This window comes from Notolepis coatsorum, assembly GCF_963971535.1.
Source record: "Notolepis coatsorum genome assembly, chromosome: 15".
Lineage (NCBI taxonomy): Eukaryota > Metazoa > Chordata > Actinopteri > Aulopiformes > Paralepididae > Notolepis > Notolepis coatsorum.
In genome coordinates, this window is record NC_140179.1 from 24,036,507 (window position 1) to 24,059,676 (window position 23,170).

Genomic DNA, 23,170 nt, shown 5'->3' on the forward strand with positions numbered 1-23,170 from the left:
ACACGACACACACACTCACGGAGAGACACACACACTCACGGAGAGACACACACACACACAGACACACACACACACACACTAAGGCTGTCCCCGAAGCCTGTTTTTGGTATTTGAACTTCATCAGGGTTTTTTCGAACGAACGTGCGAACCTTCGTTTTTAATAAAAAATAAAATGTTTTATACATTTTTTTAAATGTCTTTTTTTTTATAAATATCCTCAAACTAAATCCTCAATTTGAATAAAGTGATTAATCTGATTAAATTAGTATTTTTTTCTTTTTATTAAATCAAGCAGCATTGTACATTTAAGGGACACATAGCTGAGACAGAGCAATATTTGCTTGGCTTTTCTCTTTGACATTGCAGCAATTCTCAGACCACTCGTGGTGCATTTATATACATGGCCAAGACTTCCGAATATAACTACACTATATCTTCACCTATACTCAAGGCTGGTTATCACATCGAGGAGTGGTTGGTTTTTTTATATACTTGTCCCGGAAGGCCTGATCCATGTACAGGTCAAAGGCACAGCCTACTTCTATGATTAGCACCTCCTTGTGGCTGGTGTCAACAAAAACAACATCCGGTGTATTTGGTATGTTAACAAAGACATCATTGATAAAACCAAACCATTCTGGTAGCACTCTAGTATGCTTGTAGGGCTGTCCCCGACTAAGGATTTGGATAGTCGACTATGATTGGACGAAATTTGGCACAAATGTATATAATATTTTAATTAATTAATTTATTTTAACCCATTCTTCGCCAGGCATTGTACCCTTCTTATACCATCCTCTGCCAGCTCTATTTGTCTATGGAGATGTTCACTTTCTTTGCAGGGCTATAACTTTTTAAATTGTATTGCTAAATTGACATTACTATGGCCCATTCAACATCAATTATCTATTGTTCAGGGTGTAGGAACGTTTTACTTTTTCATTCACACATTCATACTAAAATACTGTCTAGAGCATAGGTGTCAAACTCATGGCCTGCGGGCCAAATGTGGCCCGCCAAGTCATTTGATGTGGCCCCCAAGAGCTCTGGTAAAAAAAAAAAAAAAAAGAAATTTAATTTTTTTATAAACATTAATCTTGGGTTAAAAAATAGCGGCGTTAAAATAATTGTGGGTTAATGCGTTAATAAAGCTTTAACTTTGACAGCCTTAGTTATTACACATTCTTACACATACATGTATGTTGAACATCTGAGGTATTGATGAAGTAACAAAGGAAAAAAGCCAAAAGCACTTACTCCTCAGACATTCTTTGACAATTTTACAGCCCAAAATACAAAAAAAATTCAGGCGGAATAGGTAACAAAGGGTTGAAGAAATATTGTCTGAACTGTCTGATGCAAACTGGCTGTGTGACATAACCGAGCATCTCGCTCAATTGAATAAGAAGCTGTAGGGACGCAAACAAGTCCCACCCAAAACTTGACCAATATAGTTGTGAACTGAGACAACCCTTATTTTGTTATTTTTTAGTACAGTTACAGTTGTGTGTTCATGCAGACACATAATAGCAAATGAAAATGGGGGACCCTGATGTAAACAAGTCGAAAGTCTTTCTCTGGTCTGCATCCCCTTAACAATTGTGTGTATTGAGCTGTACTCTACTGTACCCATTCTGCAATCTGTTAATCTTCCATTAGTTGGATGTATGGCCTCTGCAAGGTTGTGTGCAGCCATTTGTTTTTGTAACATCTGCTACATCTGTCCCACGTGTTCTTTGCAGCTCACAGTTGTTAGTTCTGCCCCTCTTGACTGTGACAAAAAGGTTTTCTTCTTTGTTATTTACTTGAATGGTTTGATCATTGATTGATGGAATAATATGGGGTTCTGATAAACTAAAATTATTTGTTAAAATAACATAATCTAACATATATTTTTACATCTATGCAAATGCATATGCAATATGTATAACTTGAATAAGTAATAAATACAGAAACATGTTTAACAATATGTAAATGAGTAGCTACATTTATTTTACATTACATTAACATTTATACGGTCTTTGGCCCTTTGAGGGCAACCATAATGCTGATGTGGCCCTCTGTGAAAATGAGTTTGACACCCCTGGTCTAGAGTATAAATATGTTTTTATCGTTTTCTGCTGTATTTCATAGAACGTGAGATATAGCCATTTATGCATATATTAGATCATCAAATGCAGTTTGATAGCGATTGACGGCAGATAAAAAAATTCAACTGTACATGGTCCTAGACATTATGACTTATCATCTGATGTTGACCGGAGGGGTCGTTTATAATTCCGTGGCCCACGTTACATTATTTATGTAGTACGGGTGATATATATATCAGAGCAGTTTGTATGGTTAATAATAATCAAAAACGCTGAAACTCACCGCAGCTTCCTCTTACCCTTGGGTGATCAGCGTGGAGCAAAAAGATCGCTATTATGGGATGTTGATCTAGATGAACCATTTCCGGGTTGTATAATACTATATACGTCCAAATAATGTTGTTTATGTTGAGTTATATCAACGGATCGATTATCCAGTGTGTCGAGATGGAGTCCCGGGAGCGATAGCGAGTGGCGGACGGAATAGGGGGGACACCAAGCACTTCCGGCCCCACTTCCGGTTTGGCAACTCGCCGATCGGCCACCAGGTGGCGGTATTGAAGCGCTGGAGAGTTGAGTGGAGATCTACAGCACCAGTCATGGCTCCGTGGGTGAAATGTGAATACCATGACGGAAATTTGAAATATTGATCTCGATGACGTCGTAATCCGTCATTGGCAGATTAAGCATGGCGAGGAATGACGTCTTAATCCGTCAATGGCGGAGAATGGGTTAATACAAAAAAAAAATATATATATATCATTCCATTTGGGCTGTGGGGGTGCTTAATGTCTGAAGGAGTCGACTGAAGGCTTCTTGTCCTCTGCAAAAGCATGCAATTGGTCCACTGATGGATACATCTTGATGTTTGTCAAGTCCTAGTGTGTTCATTAGATGGGTGAAATCCTCTTTCAGTGCCTCTGTGCCTGTTTTCTTAGGCAGTTAGCCTCTGGTATGCGTGCCATTAGCGTTAGCCACGCTTCTAGGACTCTTTTCTTTTGGAAAGAATGATAAAAAAATTAAAGATACTTTTTTATAATATTTTTTTTTAATTAATTTTTTTACTAAGAGGTTGGCAGTCGACTACGGCTCCTTTCGACCGATAGTCGACTATTCGACTAATAGGGGTCAGCCCTAGCTTGTACATTGCTGCACTAGATAGTGAGATGTTTTGTACCGCATCAGACACAATGTCCACAATACGGTCATGACAAGCAATGTATAAATGTAATGTAATGTATGCATTACATCCATTTGTTATGTGTGCAATGGATTCTAGGTGGTGTTGTGAATCCTGATGGTTTAAACAGAATGGACTGTGAATGTGAGGATACCAGGTGGACAGATTGTACTTAGTGGGTAATACCTGCAGTGTAGTAAATCACAGACACACACACACACACTTACACACTTAATCTCTCTCTCTCTCTCACACACACACACACACGCACGCACGCACACGCACACACACATTACAGACCAGGAGAAGAAATCTCTGAACAGAATTGTGCGTCTTGCATGCAAGACAATCGGGGTTAGCCTGCCAGCTCTAGAAGAGATCTATGGTGCCAGGCTGCTTTCCCGTGCCTCTGGCATTATCAACGACCCCTCTGGTCACCCAGCCGCAGGCCTCTTTGTCCCCCTCCCCTCGGGCAGACGCTACCGTTCTTATCACATGCTCTACCTCTCGGTTTACCAAGAGTTTCTTCCCCAGTGCTGTGCGCAGCCTGAATAACTCCAAAAGGCTAGATTTGTATATTATCCTATTTTTATTTTGGTGTGTTATTATTCAGGTTGTGGAAGTGCTGTTTCTGTGTGTCTGTGCATCACGCACTTGGTCGTGGGTTAATCGCAGGGATGGGTTAATCGCAGAGACCAATCGCATCGGCGATTCTAAAGAGACAATGCATGCGTGTGTGTTCCGGTGTGTGTGCTAAAAAAACGAACACTGTGTGTACCGCTAAAACATTGAGTGTCGCTACATGCCGAATAAAGACCTCTGCAACAGGTCCTGCATTATTATATTATATTACTTTGATTATGCACTTTACTGTAAATTGTGCCTCTATGCATTATGCACTTTGCACTTTACTATGATATGCACTTTAGGGGATGTTGATATCAACCTTAGCATTTGTCCATTTATACGGTCTGTTTTTTTTTTTATTTCTTTTTTTGGTACTGTTTCTACTCTGCTCCTGTATTGGATTAGTTGTAGACACACAGGGCGGGATCCACAAAGAATGGATTGCAAGGTGCTAATTGCACCCTTACTTACAATTCATTATGAATTGAAAATGGGGGACCCTGATGTAAACGAGACGAAAGTCTTTCTCTGGTCTGCATTCCCTTAACACTTCTTGTGCCAACAACGAGTTTACTCGTTTTTATGATCGCTATTTCCTTAATTCGCTATTGGCATTCATAATTCATCCAGGAAGGCTCCGGGAGCCAGCTGGACCCTGTCTGATATTTCAACGCCTCAATACCGCCACCTGGTGGATTTCGGGCGAGTTGCACTCCACTCTAAACCGGAAGTGGCGCTCTGTGCATCGGGGAAAATCCTCCGGCAGAGATATCTTGTAACGTGGATCAAGATACACACACCGTGGATCATGATAATCACACCATGGTCCAACTTTAGTGTCGATATTCTAGTCTCATGATTCTGTTAGAAACCAAAGACATTTTCACATGTTCTAGTTTCATTAATAGTCAAAAAGGTCAGAACCAAATGTTTCCATTCCCCACTGTTTTCAATCCCCCTCTCTGCCCAAGCACATCGGGTCTGTCTGTCTGTCTGTCTGTCTGTCTGTCTGTCTGTCTGTCTGTCTGTCTGTCTGTCTGTCTGTCTGTCTGTCTGTCTGTCTGTCTGTCTGTCTGTCTGTCTGTCTGTCTGCACGTCTATCTCTCTCTCTCTCTGTCTCTGTCTCTCTATCTGTCTCTCTCTCTCTCCCCCCCCCCCCCCCCCTTGCCAGATCAATTAATCACACCTGAGAGAGGAGGGTGCCATTGTGAGGTAATTTCCTTGGTGCTGAGTGGATCCATTAGCTGTGCATGATGAAGAACTGGGCTCTCCATCCCAGGAGCCCCCCCCCCCCCACAGACCCATCTTCTCCTCCTCCTCTCCTCCTGATATTCCTTCTCTCCTCCTCCCCTCCTCCTCCTCTCCTCCTGATATTCCTTCTCTCCTCCTCTCCTCCTCCTGATATTCCTTCTCCCCTCCTCCTCCTCTCCTCCTGATATTCCTTCTCTCCTCCTCCCCTCCTCTTCCTCTCCTCCTCCTGATATTCCTTATCTCCTCCTCCCCCTCCTCCTCTCCTCCTGATATTCCTTCTCTCATCCTCCCCTCCTCTTCCTCTTCCTCTCCTGATATTCCTTCTCTCCTCCTCCCCTCCTCTTCCTCTCCTCCTCCTGATATTCCTTCTCTCCTCCTCCCCTCCTCTTCCTCTCCTCCTCCTGATATTCCTTCTCTCCTCCCCTCCTCCTCTCCTCCTGATATTCCTTCTCTCATCCTCCCCTCCTCTTCCTCTCCTCCTGGTATTCCTTCTCTCATCCTCCCCTCCTCTTCCTCTCCTCCTGATATTCCTTCTCTCCTCCTCCCCTCCCTCTCCTCCTGATATTCCTTCTCTCCTCCTCCCCTCCCTCTCCTCCTCCTGATATTCCTTCTCTCCTCCTCCCCTCCCTCTCCTCCTCCTGATATTCCTTCTCTCATCCTCCACCTCCTCTTCCTCTCCTCCTCCTGATATTCCTTCTCTCCTCCTCTTCCTCTCCTCCTCCTGATATTCCTTCTCTCCTCCCCTCCTCCTCCTCTCCTCCTGATATTCCTTCTCTCCTCCTCCCCTCCTCTTCCTCTCCTCCTCCTGATATTCATTCTCTCCTCTTCCCCCCTCTTCCTCTCCTCCTCCTGATATTCCTTCTCTCCTCTCCTCCTGATATTCCTCCTCTCCTCCCCTCCTCCTCTCCTCCTCCTCTCCTGATATTCCTCCTCTCCTCCCCCTCTCCTCCTCCTCTCCTGATATTCCTCCCCTTCTCCCCTCCTCTCCTCCTCCTGATATTCCTCCTCTCCTCCCCTCCTCCTCTCCTCCTCCTCTCCTGATATTCCTCCTCTCCTCCCCTTCTCCCCTCCTCTCCTCCTCCCCTCCTCCTCTCCTCCTGATATTCCTTCTCTCCTCCCCTCCTCCTGATATTCCTTCTCTCCTCCCCTCATCTCCTCCTGATATTCCTTCTCTCCTCCCCTCCTGATATTCCTTCTCTCCACCCCCCTCTCCTCCTCTCCTCCTGATATTCCTTCTCTCCTCCTCCCCTCCTCATCTCCTCCTGATATTCCTTCTCTCCTCCTCTCCTCCTGATATTCCTTCTCTCCTCCTCCCCTCCTCATCTCCTCCTGATATTCCTTCTCTCCTCCCCTCCTCCTGATATTCCTTCTCTCCTCCCCTCATCTCCTCCTGATATTCCTTCTCTCCTCCCCTCCTCCTGATATTCCTTCTCTCCACCCCCCTCTCCTCCTCCTCCTGATATTCCTTCTCTCCTCCTCCTCCTCTCCCCCTCTCCTCCTGATATTCCTTCTCTCCTCTCCTCCTCTCCCCATCTCCTCCCCCTCACCCCTCTCCTCCTCCTCTTCTCCCCCTCCTCTCCTCTCCCCCCTCTCCTCCTCCTCTCCTCCATAAGGAACAGGTGCCCCTGCCATAATGTCTTCTAATAGGCCTGGATGAGTTCCAAGATAGTCTGATGAATGAGCAGCTGTGATTGGTTGCTGAATGGACCACTAAACTGTATGGGGAAGGGGGGGGGGGGGGCGGGGGGGGGGGGCGGCAGTATTAGTGTAGCGATTAGAGGTGTTTTGCTCCAGAGGGGTGAAATTCACATCGCTTTTTTATTTCCTTATTTTTTTTTTTTTAATTTTTTTGTGAAATTGTTTGTTTATTGATTTTTTATTTTTTTTGCTTTTGCTTTTGTTTCGTTTCATTCTTTTGCCGTAGCCACTTCTGAATCTTACTATTGATGTCTATTCTGTGGGATAAGTACATCAAAATTGCACCCTCCTCGCAATTAATCCAAACCGTGCCGATGATTGTCCCGGCAATTTGGGTGCGGCGTGGAGGCGGCGTGTCGACCCTTCATCACCACTCCGTTTGGCATAGGGCGCCTCTTCACTTTAGCAGGCATTTTCCACAAGCTTAGAGCGGTTAAAAAGCTATTATTTGTGATCTGCTACAGGCGTGTGTGTGTGTGTGTGCGTGTGTGCGTGCACTGGGACTGGGCAATAAATGAATACAATTATTTCAGTGAAGTTTGCCACAATAACTGATCAAATTGAGCATATTCAGTGATGTGCAATCACTCTGAAGCACATTTAAAATAAATACTGTTAAACCAAGAGGACCCCCCCCTGGTTTCTGCAGTTTGAGTCGTACAGGAAGTAATTTGTGTGTCAAACAGCAGCAAAAAGAGGCTGACAGTCAGAAGTCAAGTCATCAAAATCGTGCTTTTTACCACATCAGCGATGTCGCCCAGCCCTAGTGAACTGGTACATGAACGTTAAATGGTGCATTTTTATAACAGCTTTTATCCAAAGCGCTTTACAATTTGTTCCTCACATTTTACCCGTTCACTCACACATTCACACACCGACGGCGGAGGCGACCACGCAAGGTGCCGACCTGCTCACCGGGAGCAATTAGGGGTTAAGTGTCTCGCTCAAGGACACTTTGAAACGCTGCCCGGGAGAAGCGGGAATCGAACCAGGAACCTCCGGATTACCAAGACGACTGCTCTACCTCCCGAAATGGTACATTCATGTGTACACACTTCAGTGTGTGTAATGGTGGAACAGGCGGTCTTACTGGGTGCAGTGGGTTATCTCTGTTGACCCAGCAGGTGTCTGTCTGTCTGTCTGTCTCTCTCTCTCTCTCTCTCTCTCTCTCTCTCTCTCTCTCTCTCTCTCTCTCTCATCTCTCTCTCTCTCTCTCTCTCTCTGTATGTCGACCTCTCTGTCTGTCTGTCTGTCTGTCTGTCTCTCTCTCTCTCTCTGTCTCTATCTCTGTATCTCTCTCTCTCTCTCCCTCTCTCTCTGTCTGTCTGTCTCTCTCCCTTTGCCTGTCCTCTCTCTGTCTCTATCTCTGTGTGTCTCTCTCTCTCTGTGTGTCTCTCTCCCCTCTTTCTCTCTCTCTCTCTCTCCTCTCATCTCTCTCTCTCTCATCCTCTCTCTCTCTCTCTCTCTCTCTCTCTCTTTCTCTCTCTCTCTCTCTCTCTCTCTCTCTCTCTCTCTCTCTCTCTCTCTCTCTCTCTCTCTCTCTCTCTCTCTCTCTCTCTCTCTCTTTTCATACACCCCCCCCCCCCTCCAGCTACAGAATGATACATATATTGTCTGTCAGGCAGTAAAGAAAGTCCAGTGTGACCGTCTCTGGTTGTTTTGTTCTGCCGTTGCCACGGCCGAGGGGGGGGGGGGGGGGGGGGCCCTGTCGCATCTCCCACGGCAACGGCATTAAGGCCAAGTGGAGACTTTATTGACCATGATGCATTGCTCGGAAGGACAAAATCAATATTCCCTTTAATGTTGTCCCTCTCGCTCTGCTAAGTTATCTAGTTCCTCTTCTTCCTTTTTTATGATGTTTGTGTTTTCAGTTGACGTTGGATAATCTTCAGGAGGCCAGGGGTCTGGGGAGAGCAGGGACACACACACACACACACACATATACACACACACATACACACACATACATATACATATACATACATACATACATACATACATACATACATACATACATACATACATACATACATACACACACACACACATACACATACACATACACATACACATACACATACACATACATACACACACACATACATACATACACATACATATACATACATATACTAGGGGTGCACCGATGTATCGGTCGGGTATCGGTATCGGCCGATAAGTGCCTTGTTGACTGCAATCGGCCTATAGGCCGATAAGCTCAAATGTGCCGATGGCAGTAGCCGATAAATATCCATCAATTTGTGTAGCGTCAAAAGGCAAAAAAAAATTCAGTCAAGCGACCTGCACAACGCCGCCCCCACACACACACAAGCTACTGCATCAAAGTTACTACTTATGATTAACAAAGGCATTCGTTTTGTGGCATTAACGTTATATAGTTAGTGTTACACATTCAATAACATCAGCATATTATTCATATTTACCCGAACATAGCAAGTAGCAAGCATTACTCATTCATAGCTCAGTTCCTTCCGTTGCTCATAGAGCCCGTACTGAGTTGTACCCATTCTGCAATCTGTTAATAAAGTTTTCAATCAGACAAATGTATAGAAAAGCTTTGTTTTATTATAACATTTGTTGCAGTAAAATCATTATGCCTCGTTTGGTCATCCTGCGGAGCGCTGGTAATCTACTTGTGGCCGGCGGGGAGCTAGCGTTATTAGCGCCGGTAGGTTTGTTGTTGATATCTCACTGCAGATCAATGGCGGAATTCCCGGAAGTAAAAAACGAATAAACGCTTGCCGATTGGTGGTAAGAACAGCAGGAGGTGGGTGCTAGCGGTGTGACGTAATTGGCAGAATCGACTGTCAATAAAGATTGTTCTGTTGCCGTCACCCGTCACCATGCATTGCTTTGGTTGAGAGAGATGGTGCTCTCTCTTATTAAAACTCATAAGTCATAAACAAGTCTTGAGCAAGACAAGAAGTTAGTCTGTAAGGTTATGAAAGCCAGTGAGTATTGTATAAAACCTGACAGTCTTTCTTTCTATTTGATATCCAAAGTTTAAAACCTGACTGTCTTTCTTCCTATTTGATACCCAAAGTTTAAAACATGACAGTCTTTCTTCCCTGTTTGATACCCACACAGTTTAAAACCATCTGATACTCAGTTTAAATCTATCTGCATTTACATTTACATTTAGTAATTTAGCTGACGCTTTTATCCAAAGCGACTTACAAGTTCTGTACGACAAGACGATACCCATCTGATACCCAGACAGTTTAAAACCGTCTGATACCCACACAGTATACCCACACAGTATACACACACACACACAATAGCCCAGGTGGTGGTGTGATGACAGGTAGTGTGTTTCACTCATTCATTATGAAGGTGATGGTGGTGTGATGACAGGTAGTGTGTTTCACTCATTCATTATGAAGGTGATGGTGGTGTGATGACAGGTAGTGTGTTTCACTCATTCATTATGAAGGTGATGGTGGTGTGATGACAGGTAATGTGTTTCACTCATTCATTATGAAGGTGATGGTGGTGTGATGACAGGTAGTGTGTTTCACTCATTCATTATGAAGGTGATGGTGGTGTGATGACAGGTAGTGTGTTTCACTCATTCATTATGAAGGTGGTGATGATGATTATGACTGTGATGATGATGATGATGACGACAGGTAGTGTGTTTCACTCATTCATTATGACAGCGATGATGATGATGATGACAGGTAGTAGGGGTGCACCGATGTATCATGTATGTATTGGTACCATTGGCCATTATCAATGGTTTATTATGTGCAGTAAATGGGTTTGACATTGCACCAGTAGGGGGCAGCTGGCGATCCTCTGTTATGAATGGGTTGAGACTTTGTCCATGTTGGTACTTAATTTCACGTCTCAGGTTAACGTGGTGGTGACATATATGGGCTCTCGTGCACATATACAGTAGTTTCAAAAAAATATATATACATATATAAACAATTATTATATATATTTTTTTGCCACAAATATCGGTATCGGTATCGGCCGATTGTGTTAGTTGAACAATCGGTATCGGTGGAAATTTTCATATCGGTGCACCCCTAACATATACATACATATACACATACACACATACATACACATACATATACACAATACACACATACAGACAAACACACACACACATACAGACAGACACACACAGACACAGGTTAATCTAAGACCTTAACATCTCACGGAGTGGCTGGGTGAGTGAACTAGTGAATGAATCGGAGAAAGCGAGGATAAAAAAAAAATAAAAAAAAAATCTGCTTGAGCCATATATTATACCATCTCCTGCTTGAGCCATATATTATACCATCTCCTGCTTGAGCCATATATTATACTAGGGCTGCAACTAACGATTATTTTGGTAGTCGACTAATCTAATGATTATTTTTGTCACACCCTCCATCTCTGCTTCCTGTGGGCACGGCTCCTTTTCTGGGCTCCAGTGCATGTTTTACCTCACATGCTCAAGTCTGCACACCTGTGAATGTCACCCTGTTGTCCAGTCCCTCTGCCTTAACATGATCCCATAGCAAATTAAAATAATGACTCATGAAACATTTGAATTTGGATCTTAACTTGCTCAAGTCTGCACACCTGTGAATGTCACCCTGTTGGCCAGTCCCTCTGCCTTAACACTTTCAATGCCCAAAACGTGATAAGATGTTTTATCAGCCCAATGCCTGAATGCCCACGACAACAATTAGCGTTTTATTTTTTTATTAGCGATCTGAATTCATATTTCATCAACCGAGTCTCCCATTGGTATGCAGCCCCTGTAGGAGCTCAGATGTGAAAAAACCGCCCCCTATCGTCTCCCAGACGGTAATACACCCTTTTGGAATGGACTCAATGAAAATGGATGAGAATAGAAAAATCCGGAATCCACATTTTACTTCTCAGGCATGTAACCCGAGCCGATCGGATTCATTGTGGAGCCTCAGAACAGCGTGGAATACATATGTACAGTATGTAGCATTGGATCAATAAGCAGATTAGACACATAGCCATAATTTAAAACATAGATTAGGCGTTATTAACGCTAACATTGAAGTGGATGGTGGGCATTCAAGCGGTAAATCAAGATTAAGCTTGGGCTCTGAAAGTGTTAACAGTTAACTTAACATAACATGATCCCATAGCAAATTAAAATAATGACTCATGAAACATTTGAATTTGGATCTTAAGCAACTTGCTTAAATCAAAATGTATTTGAATAACATAAATACAATACAACAATCAATCATAACAAAATAAATAAATTAAATAATACAAATTAAAGTGCAAGTGTTTAAATGTAAACAAAGAAAGAAAATAAGTAGCAGCATCTGCCCCCAGCACCGCAGCTGATGGGGCTGTAACTTGGTCCAGGAGGGTGACTTGGAACAGCTGTAGGGTGAGAGGAGAGGAGGATGACAGATCAGACAGACTTCTAGGTCTTGTTTGCTGTGTGTGAGAGGAGTGTGTGTGTATGTGTGAAACTTTATTTTAGATGATGTACTGCATAATGCCATTAACGTTAAACCATGGGAAAGCTAGTTGGAACTTGGCTGGCTAGGCTACAGACAGCTCACGTTAGCACAGAGTGTCGTGTTTTTGCAGACTGACTAGCTAAGTAAGATTGTGACACACACTGCCACATTGAATATATGTGAATATAAAAGCAGCAACGCTGTAAGCTTGGCACTGTTGTTACGTTACATAGTACAACATACCACAGCCTCGGTATAACTGAAATAGCGTGCAGCAACGCTGTAGCTTGGCGCTGTTTAACGTTGCATACAACATACAACCTCTATAAGCCCCAGCAATAGAGTTTGCTTAGCAAGCATTATCCATATCCATGAGATGTTCTGTTTTCTAACTGTAAGCTAACGTGAAAAATACAATACTATGGCTAACTATCTAAAATGTACCCATGTTCCGAAGCTCCGGGGTGCATTCTTTCTTCTTCTTACCCGGGCCGTTACTACAGAATGCAGTCAGACAATGGAAACGATACTGCCGCCAGCACTTCCTGTAGTGCATTGCAGTTAGAAATGAACATTTGCGTCTCTGATTTTTTTATACGCATCGACGCAAAAATTCCCCGTCGGCGATTCTTTATGATCGACGTCGTCGATTATGTCGACTAATCATTGCAGCCCTATATTATACCATCTCCTGCTTGAGCCATATATTATACCATCTCCTGCTTGAGCCCCTTGGACTGTATTTATTTTAAAGAAAAAAACTTTTCCAGAAATATTTTAAAGCAAGTGTCTTATATCTGCTCTCCTGCTCAGAAACATTATTCAGAAAACAAACAACAGAATAACATGAATAATGTATGACTTTTATATTTCTGTGTACGATAAACGTGGTTTTGACAGAATGTAGCCTACTATGGGTAACAACAACCAACACAAAATAAGGTCTAATAAAAGTGTGTCGGGCTGCAATGTCCTTTCATGATACATTATTCATCTTGATGCACCATTTGTAAATTACTATGTGTGACCTGTTTTGTTAAGAGAGACTTGTGTCTGCATTTAGACGACCTCTCAGCTCTGTCTGTGTTGCCTCATCTGTGTGTGTGTTAGGGCTGTCACTTTAACAAAAAATCTAATTCGAAATTAATTGCAGAATTGTAGACAAGTTCAAATTTGAATTTCAGTGTAAAAAAAATTTAATAAAAGAAAAACCTAAACCAAAAAAAAAAGCTATTTTCAAAGTTTTGGCTACTTTTTTTTTTACCATGGTATGTTTGGTATCATTCTTTTGCGCACAGTCTCACCTACCTGACCGTTTTTTTTTAAATAATATTAAAAAAAACATTACTAGTTACTTAATTTTAAAAGTAACTCAGTTACTTTACTGATTACTTACACCAAAAAGTAATGCCTTACTGTTAAAAGTAACTTTTTAGTTACTTAAAAAAACAAAAACAACATTATTTCAATCACTTGAATGTGGTCAATCTCACCAGCAATGACATGGTACGTGTGCCTTCCCTTTATCCTTCTACAGGCCAATGCAGCTTTCTGGCGTTGTAAAGTAGTGGGGTTTATCCAGTGCGATGTTATCCCGAGGAAGCTTTTGTTGTGGACGGACCAAAATGTCGGCGGTGGTCGAGATGTAGTCCAGCCCCTCAAACCTTTTCTTTAGCTCATTTTCCATTTTTGTACGAGTCGGATGAGTCCAGGTCTTTCTTTAACGTTAGACTCAGCTACTAGCTTCGTTGAAGCATGTTGTTTCTCCAGGTGCTTCTTTCCCCCCCCCCCCCCCCCCCACTTTTTCTCCTTTTTTTTCTATTTTTCTCCCATCCCAATTTCGTGTTTCCAATTCTCCCCACCCCTGTCTTGAACGTTGCTCGACTATGCCCCCCACTGGTCGGTTGTAGGGAGGATAGAAGCCTTGCATCACGTGTCCCCTCCGGTACACGAGGAGGCAGCCTGTCACATCTTTTCACCTGTCAGTGCGGACTCTCAGTGGCGAGGAGTAACGTGTGGGAGGCTCACACTACCCTCACCATCTCCTGTCTCTGCTGTGCAGGCGTCTCCCAACCGACCTGTAGGAGTCGCTGTCCACAACGTCCAGATTACCACCCATCGACTTCCACCCGCTGGCTCTGCCAATTGAGCCAGTATGACGGCCGGCCCAAGCCGGAGGCAATGCTGACACCCGGATTCGAGACCGGAGTCTCTTGCATTGGTGACGAGCGCAATCTCCGCTGCGCCACCCAGCCGCCTTTCTCCAGGTGCTTCAACAGATTTTAATGTTAAGTCTAGACTAGAGTAAACACAAACACGCCCATAACGTGTCTCCGCAGGGGACACAGGAGTCAGGACTGCACTGCAGCTCGCTGCCGCTCGCTACCAATCAAAAAAGAACGCAGTAACAAACCATTTAGTAACGGTAATTGAGTTACTGAATTTAAAAAGTAATGCGTTAGACTACTAGTTACTAGTGGTGGGGGAAAATATCGATACGTAGTAGTATCGCGATACTTTGCGTGGCGAAACTGTATCGATACAGGGACACCAAGTATCGATATTTAATTATTTTTTAGATTTTTTTTGGTATAAGGAAGTTGCATTGTTCATTTCAATACCTGTAATAGTACAGTAGTCCACACACGCACACGTGTGCAATATGACTGTAATACAAACAGTTCAGTTTGTCAGGTACATGCAACACAGATTACAGTGTTGACACCTGTCTGCTTGAGAAAATACCATGTTCTGCAATAAAAATTATTGAAGTGAGATGAACAGACTGAACTTTATTTTATTAGACAAAACATGTTGACAAAGTTTTACTTTGCAGTTGAAAAAAGGTAATAAATCGCAATATATCGCAATATTAATGTCGCAATACTCAGCATATCGTAATAGATTTAGTATCGCAATACTATCGTATCGTGACTCAAGTATCGTGATAGTATCGTATCGTGAGGCCTCTGGTGATTCCCACCCCTACTAGTTACTGGCAAAAGTAATGGCGTTACTGTAACGCGTTCCCAACACTGGTTGCCTCTCGTCCTCCGTCTCTCTCTGTCGTCTTCTTCCTGCTCTCACCTCGTCGTCCTCACGTCCCACTCGTTAGCGACGGTTTAAGTGGAACGTTTGATTGTCGCTAGGCAACAACCGCGACTGCTGCTGACTTCCTGACAGGTTTGCTAATATCCTCTCCTGGAGATCCTATCCTGGAGAACCCCCCCCCCCCCTCCTCCCCCCCTCTATGAGGAGCTAGCTAAGATGAGGAGCATGTGACCCCCCCCCCCCCCCCACGACAGTCCTTTGTGCCAGTAGCCATCAGGCTCCACAACCATAGACATGGAGCGACAGTGGCTCAGGAGGTAGAGTGGTCGTCTGGTAATCGGAAGGTTCCCAGTTTGATTCCCGCTCCTTGCATGGTACCTTGCAATTCCGCCGTTGGTGTGTGGATGTGAGGAACAAATTGTAAAGCGCTTTGGATAAAAGCTGCTATATAAATGCACCATTTACCAGTAGCCATCAGGCTCCACAACCGTAGACATGGAGCGACCTGGCCAACGGCTGGAGAACTAACGGCTGGAGAACATTTAGATTACTCTTATCATCTTATCTCATCTTATCTCATCATCAAAATCATCATCCGCTCACATGGACAGCTGATTTACCGGCCGCATGTAAACTTTAACGTCCGTATCAAGTGCGGTCGCAGAGCCATGCATGAAAACAGGTATCGGTTGCGGCTGTACATTGATCTGTCAACGAAATGTGACGGAAAGTATTACTTACTATTCCTTATTATAAGTTCACAGCTCTGTTACACGTATCAGAACCTTTCCCCGTGTGTTTCTCTCTGAGTTTGCTTTTATTTGTCACTTATAAAGTACATGTACATTACAGTGAAATGCTTGGTTCTGTATGAGCCCCTGCGAATGTGCTTCATACAGTAAACGGAGGAATAAAGTCCCAACACTATACAAATATACAATATACAAACTTAAGTACAATGAAGTAAAAATGTAGACGATGAGCTACAAAAACCTTTTCAAAATGCTAAAATGAGGTATGGATGTAGTGCAAATCTCTTAGATAAAATATGGTGTGGTGTTAAAGTGTCTAAAGTGAGTGTTAATGTGAGTGTTTGTTCTCTGAGCATATCACACACACACACACACACACACACACACACACACACACACACACACACACACACACACACACACACACACACACAACCCCAGAGCCTCGAGCACCAACAGAGATAATTTCACACTCCAGATGTTTCCTCTGTTGTCTCTGAATACGTTGCCCTGCCCTGCCTTATCGTACAGTATCTCACTTTATAGTCTCTTTATTATTATTATCGCCACAAATGGATACAATTGCCTCCCAAGTCCGGCCTTGCGACGCGACCATCAAAATAGTTCCCCACCGAATAATGTGATTTCTCGTCTTCTCTCTGGCAAACTCGACCGTCGGCCTCGCCCTTTACCTCCATAGGCTCATTTTGAAATGAACCAATAATAGGTATTGAAGAAAATATTGTGTTTGATGCGTTTTTTGGGACATAAAGAAAAAGGTAGTCTCGCTATATTAGCTTCTCACATTAGACCCGCTGGTGACCGGTTCACCGCCGGCACCTAACGGGTCCTATTGACCGCGTTCAATGTCCCTGAAAGTCCAGAGACCCCCCCCCCACTGGTCTGTTCATTTGGACAGACGGTCCCTCTGTGTCCCGTGTTCAGGAGTGCAAACCCATCTGGGGGGACGACTGATAATCCGGAGGTTCCCGGTTAGATTCCTGCTCCTCCCGGGGGCAGCGCGTTGAAGTGTCCTTGAGCAAGGCACTTAACCCCTAACTGCCCCCAGATGAGCAGGTTGGCACCTCGCGTGGTCGCCTCCGCCGTCGGTGAGTGAATGGGTAAAATGTGAGGAACAAATTGTAAAGCGCTTTGGATAAAAGTTGCTATATAAATGCAGCCATTTACCATTTATGAGCTAAAACTAAAGAGCTCTTTTAGTGAAGAGCCGCTCAAAACCGCTCTCGAAGACCAGCCCCCCCCCCCACCCCCCCACCCAACATCCTCCAATGTACAGTTTCTTCCCCTTCGGATGTATATATTTTTTTATGATCTCTTTTTCGTACACAGTACTGTATATTTGTATGTCATAAATGTCTTGATGAATTGAAAATGGGGGACCCCGATGTAAACAAGACGAAAGTCTTTCTCTGGTCTGCATCCCCTTAACAATTGTTTGTATTGAGTTGTACTGTATTGTACCCATTCTGCAATCTGTTAAATAAAGTTTTCAATCAATCAATCAAGAGGACCAAAAGAAGGGGTTCCTTCCTCAGATGGTCTCCATCATTATCATTACCCTTTGTCGCCACAAGAGGGCAGCGCTGTGACTCTGCTGCGGAGGGTCAGCCAGCCAGCCAGCCCCACACACATGATACAGCCGTGTGTCACCGTCTCCTCCCTGTTAATAAGATCCTGTTGCTACATCTGATGATTGATGGAATGATTTAATAAAATAAAGGATTTTAAGAGGAAAAACTAAAACTGCTGTCTGTAAATGAGACGGCTAACTTTGCTTTACTTCCTCAGTGAGAGCTCGTATAGATGTGTGTGTGTGTGTGTGTCTCCCCCCCCCCCCCGCTAGGGATTGTCCAAAATTCCATAGCTGCCAAAAGTCAGGGGGGTTTGTGTGTGTGTGTGTGTGTGTGTGTGTGTGTACGAGTCGGGGGGGGGGGGGGTTATGATCCCATAAAGAATTCATGGCCAGCACTCGAAGACATTATTCCACCATCAATATTGCATGGGGGCCTTTAAACGCCTTTTGTTCCAAGGCGCTGGGGCCGCGCTTGAAATCCCCGGTTTATATGCAACACTATCAGCATCCATTCTGTCTGCCACGCGATAAAGACACCGGCTGACGGCTGGAGAGGGAGAGGAGGCTTTAATGAGCGAGCGGGTCGAGAGAGAGAGGAGCGGACGGGGAGAGAGGGAGGGAGAGATGGAGGGAGAGATTGAGGGAGAGGAAGGGGAGAGATGGAGGGAGAGGAAGGGGAGAGGATGGAGGTAGAGGAAGGGGAGAGATGGAGGGAGAGGAAGGGGAGAGAGAGGAAGGGGAGAGAGAGGAAGGGGAGAGGATGGGGGGAGAGATGGAGGGAGAGATGGAGGGAGAGGAAGGGGAGAGGAAGGAGGGAGAGGAAGGGGAGAGATGAGGGAGAGATGGAGGGAGAGGAAGGGGAGAGATGAGGGAGAGATGGAGAGATGAGGAAGGGGAGAGGAAGGGGAGAGACAGAGAGAAGGGAACTAGAGGAGGGATATATGGAGGAAGAGCAAGAGGAGAGATGGAGAGAAGGGAACTAGAGGAGGAATAGATGGAGGGAGAGGAACTAGAGGAGGAATAGATGGAGGGAGAGGAACTAGAGGATGGATAGATGGAGGGAGAGGAAGAGGAGATATGGAGGGAGAGGAAGGGGAGAGAGAGGAAGGGGAGAGGATGGGGGGAGAGATGGAGGGAGAGATGGAGGGAGAGGAACTAGAGGATGGATAGATGGAGGGAGAGGAAGAGGAGATATGGAGGGAGAGGAAGGGGAGAGAGAGGAAGGGGAGAGGATGGGGGGAGAGATGGAGGGAGAGATGGAGGGAGAGGAAGAGGAGATATGGAGGGAGAGGAACTAGAGGATGGATAGATGGAGGGAGAGGAAGAGGAGATATGGAGGGAGAGGAACTAGAGGATGGATAGATGGAGGGAGAGGAAGGGGAGAGATGGAGGGAGAGGAAGGGGAGAGATGGAGGGAGAGGAAGAGGAGATATGGAGGGAGAGGAAGGGGAGAGATGGAGGGAGAGGAAGGGGAGAGAAGGAGGGAGAGGAGGCTTCTACTGAAGGTCCTCTGTCTGCCCGCCGGGGGGCAGGGATGATGTTTCTCTAATGGCTCCCTGGAGAGCGCCGGGTGAGAACTGGTAAATGTATTTGAATTGGCTTTAGTGCTATTGGTCTTAGCACAGCATTCCTGACGGTGTAGGGCTATTAAGTATAACACACACACACACACACACACACACACAGCTCTCTCTCTCTCTCATCAGCTGCTCTCTCTCTCCGCTGTGCAGCTCTCTCTCTCTCATCAGCTGCTCTCTCTCCGCTGTGCAGCTCTCTCTCTCTCTCTCTCTCATAAGCTGTTCTCTCTCTCCGCTGTGCAGCTCTCTCTCTCTCTCTCTCTCTCTCATAAGCTGTTCTCTCTCTCCGCTGTGCAGCTCTCTCTCTCTCATAAGCTGTTCTCTCTCTCCGCTGTGCAGCTCTCTCTCTCTCATAAGCTGTTCTCTCTCTCCGCTGTGCAGCTCTCTCTCTCATCAGCTGTTCTCTCTCTCCGCTGTGCAGCTCTCTCTCTCATCAGCTGTTCTCTCTCTCCACCTCACGTGACTGAAGCTCCTGCTCAAGGTCAGCGCCTGCAGAGAGAGAGACGTGGAGTGTTGATGTGTCTCTGGGGTCACACACACACACACACACACACACACACACACACACACACACACACACACACGCACACACACTTGACTTTTGGCCCTCTCTTCATCCTTCCTCTCTCCACTCTATCTCTCTGCTCTTCCCATATCTCTCTCTTCCTCTCTCTCCTCACAATTCAATTCAAATGGGCTTTATTGACATGGGAAACATACGTTTACATTGCCAAAGCCAAACAAAACAAAACAAACCAAAACAATCAAACAGAGAAAACAAAAAGAAATCAGTACATTACAGACGGAATTTCTTGTACAGTCTTTATGGTGGTTGTATTCCGCTGGATGTCCTTTTCTTGTCACAGCAGCTCACAAATCTTGCTGCTGTGTTTGCACATTCTTGTATTTCTCCCAGTAGGTATGGGAGTTTTGAGTTACTGTCCATGTTTTCAAAGTCTCTTTGGGTGTTTGCAATTTGTGGGAAGTATATGTCTCTGATGTCTTGGTATAGGGGGCAGGTTGTTAAGAAGTGGAGCTCGGTTTCCACCTCGTCTTGTGTGCAGTGGGTGCATAGTCTGTCTTCTCTTGGGAGCCAGGTCTGCCTATGGCGGCCTTTCTCAATGGCTAGGCTGTGCTCGCTGAGTCTGTACCTAGTCAAGGATCTTCTTAGTTTTGGGTCAGTCACAGTGCTCAGGTATTCTGCCACTGTGTACTCTCTGTTTAGGGCCAAATAGCATTTCAATTTGCTCTGGTTTTGGGTTGTTTCTTTCCAATGTGTCGGATAGTTTTCTTTTTGTTTTCTTATAATTTGATTTAGTCCAGTGTGGTTTCTGTCTGGTGGCTCTGCTTGTGTTTGTGAGCAGAGTCCCAGAACCATCTGGCTGAGTGGGCATCTATCGAGGGTCTCTCTGTGGGTGAGGGCTATGTTGTGGAGTGTGTCTGGGTCGCTTTCTTTTAGGTGGTTGTGGAATTTGAATGCTCTTTTTTGAATTTTGATGATTAGTGGGTATCTTCCTAGTTCTGCTCTGCATGCATTATTTGGCGTTTTCCGTTGGGTGCGGAGAATGGATTTGCAAAATTCTGCATGCAGAGTCTCAGTTGGGTGTTTGTCCCATTTGGTGAAGTCTTGGTTTGCAAGTGGGACCTCACTCTATCTTCCTCTCTCTCTCTTCCCATATCTCTCTCTCTTCCTCTCTCTCCTCACTCTATCTTCCTCTCTCTCTCTTCCCATATCTCTCTCTCTTCCTCTCTCTCCTCACTCTATCTTCCTCTCTCTCTCTTCCCATATCTTTCTCTCTCTCTCTCTCTCTCTCCCTCCCTCCCTCCCTCCCTCCCTCTCTTTGCCTATCAGTTCTCAAGGCCACTCTTCTCCAGTAGAATGAAGAAAGCCTCCCACTATAGCCCTAACGATGGCAGAGCACTAGAGGTGAGTGAGGCAGACAGACGGCACTCTTTGCTCAGTGAAGCACTCGGTGCCGGCAGCCAAGTTGAGAGAGAGAGAGAGAGAGAGAGAGAGAGAGAGAGAGCGCTTCCCGCCGGGCTCTTTGTTTTTCACAGGAACCATTTCTTCTCATCGCCGCCTCCGTCGTCCTGAGCTTGGCCTCCAGGCTTGGTTCTCTGGTGTTTCTCCGCAGTGCTGCGGCCCCTGGGGGCCGCGGGGGGCTGACGGCAGGCGTGGAGGTGAGTCGCAGGGGTGAACCGGCCCAATCACTAACAACAATGGCCTTGTGTTGGTTCCCTGGAGGAAGGCCAAGCACTTATCGAGAAGTGGCTCTGCACAGCGCACACCGTGAAAACACACACATCACACTCTGCCCAGAGGAGGAGGAGAAATAAACTGTCACGGAACAAACACCATGCACCTGATTGAAGCGGATTGGTGACTTTTATACCTGCCGGCCGCTTTCACACGGCTCTACAGCTGCCCTGCACTGTAATCATAGTCATCAGAATTATTACCATAATAATCATTGTTGGAGCCAGATTCCAGTCCTTATTATTTATTTATTTAAATATATGAAGCAATGTTGTTTGGGGGAAATAATTGGAAATGGAATTGGAATTTGATTTGATGACATCTTTTGTTTGTGTGATTTTGGCTGCGTGTTGCCTCGACAACGCGGAGGTGTGTCTGGACCCGCCCACTTTGGACAGACAGGTGACTGCAGCACCTGAGCTGGTGAACCCAGTGTAACCAGGGGGCCTAGTGAGAGGAACACTGCTATGTGTTAACCCTAAAGCTCCTCCCACAGTCGAGCGGACCGTACACGGAGCAGACTCCCGTGGTCTCAAAGCGGACCCAAAGGGTACTCAGAGCAGAGCTAGCTAGCTATCTCCGTTTCCAATATTTCTAAATAAAACTGGTGCTTTTATTTCATGCAATGCGTGTTTGTCATTTCAGCACCACGCGCTGTCCACCTCAAGCCTATATGGTACATTGCATCTCGCTGCCCCTGTTATTCAAGTGTGTAAAACTGCCCGTTTTATTATCGAAATATTGGAAACGGAGATAACATGCTCTTTATTTTGACATCGGATGACGACGACGACATGACAGAAGTTGAACAGCGTGGGAAGAATTGTGTAAACTGGCGCGAGACATGTAGGAAATTGGTCCGCGGAGGTCCTCTCGACTGTGAAAGCTCAAAGAGTCCAGCAGACCTCCGCTGAGTCCAGTCCGCGTACAGTCCGCTCGACTATGGGAGCACCTTGACAGGTGACTGCAGCACCTGAGCTGGTGAACACAGTGTAACCAGGGGGCCGGAGCCCTAGTGAGAGACAACACTGGTATGCAAGGCACGCACCCCAGACCCATGTAGAAATTGGCTAGGGGGCGCATTATAAATGAATATATCATATATCATATATCTGTAGATACTATACACATATCTGTAGATACTATATCTATATCTGTAGATACTATATATCTGTAGATACTATATATATGTAGATACTATATCTATATCTGTAGATACTATATATCTGTAGATACTATATATCTGTAGATACTATATATCTATACTATATATCTGTAGATACTATATATCTGTAGATACTATATATATGTAGATACTATATCTATATCTGTAGATACTATATATCTGTAGATACTATATATCTGTAGATACTATATATCTATACTATATATCTGTAGATACTATATATATCTGTAGATACTATATATATGTAGATACTATATATCTACTATATATCTGTAGATACTATATATATCTGTAGATACTATATATATGTAGATACTATATCTATATCTGTAGATACTATATAGATACTATATATCTGTAGATACTATATATCTATACTATATATCTGTAGATACTATACATATCTGTAGATACTATATCTGTACATATGCCT

At 44.7% G+C, this 23,170-nt stretch overlaps 1 protein-coding gene across 1 annotated transcript in view; it reads left to right on the forward strand.

The window, feature by feature from the left end:
* Positions 1 to 15,665: 15,665 nt before the first annotated feature.
* Positions 15,666 to 23,170, forward strand: part of chchd3a (coiled-coil-helix-coiled-coil-helix domain containing 3a) — a gene marked incomplete at both ends in the record, with an annotated part of 89,964 nt that continues 82,459 nt past the window's right edge. The window contains one exon of the mRNA XM_084330931.1: positions 15,666 to 15,688. Coding sequence (XP_084187057.1) covers positions 15,666 to 15,688 — 23 coding nt within the window. The remainder of the gene's footprint in view (positions 15,689 to 23,170) is intronic.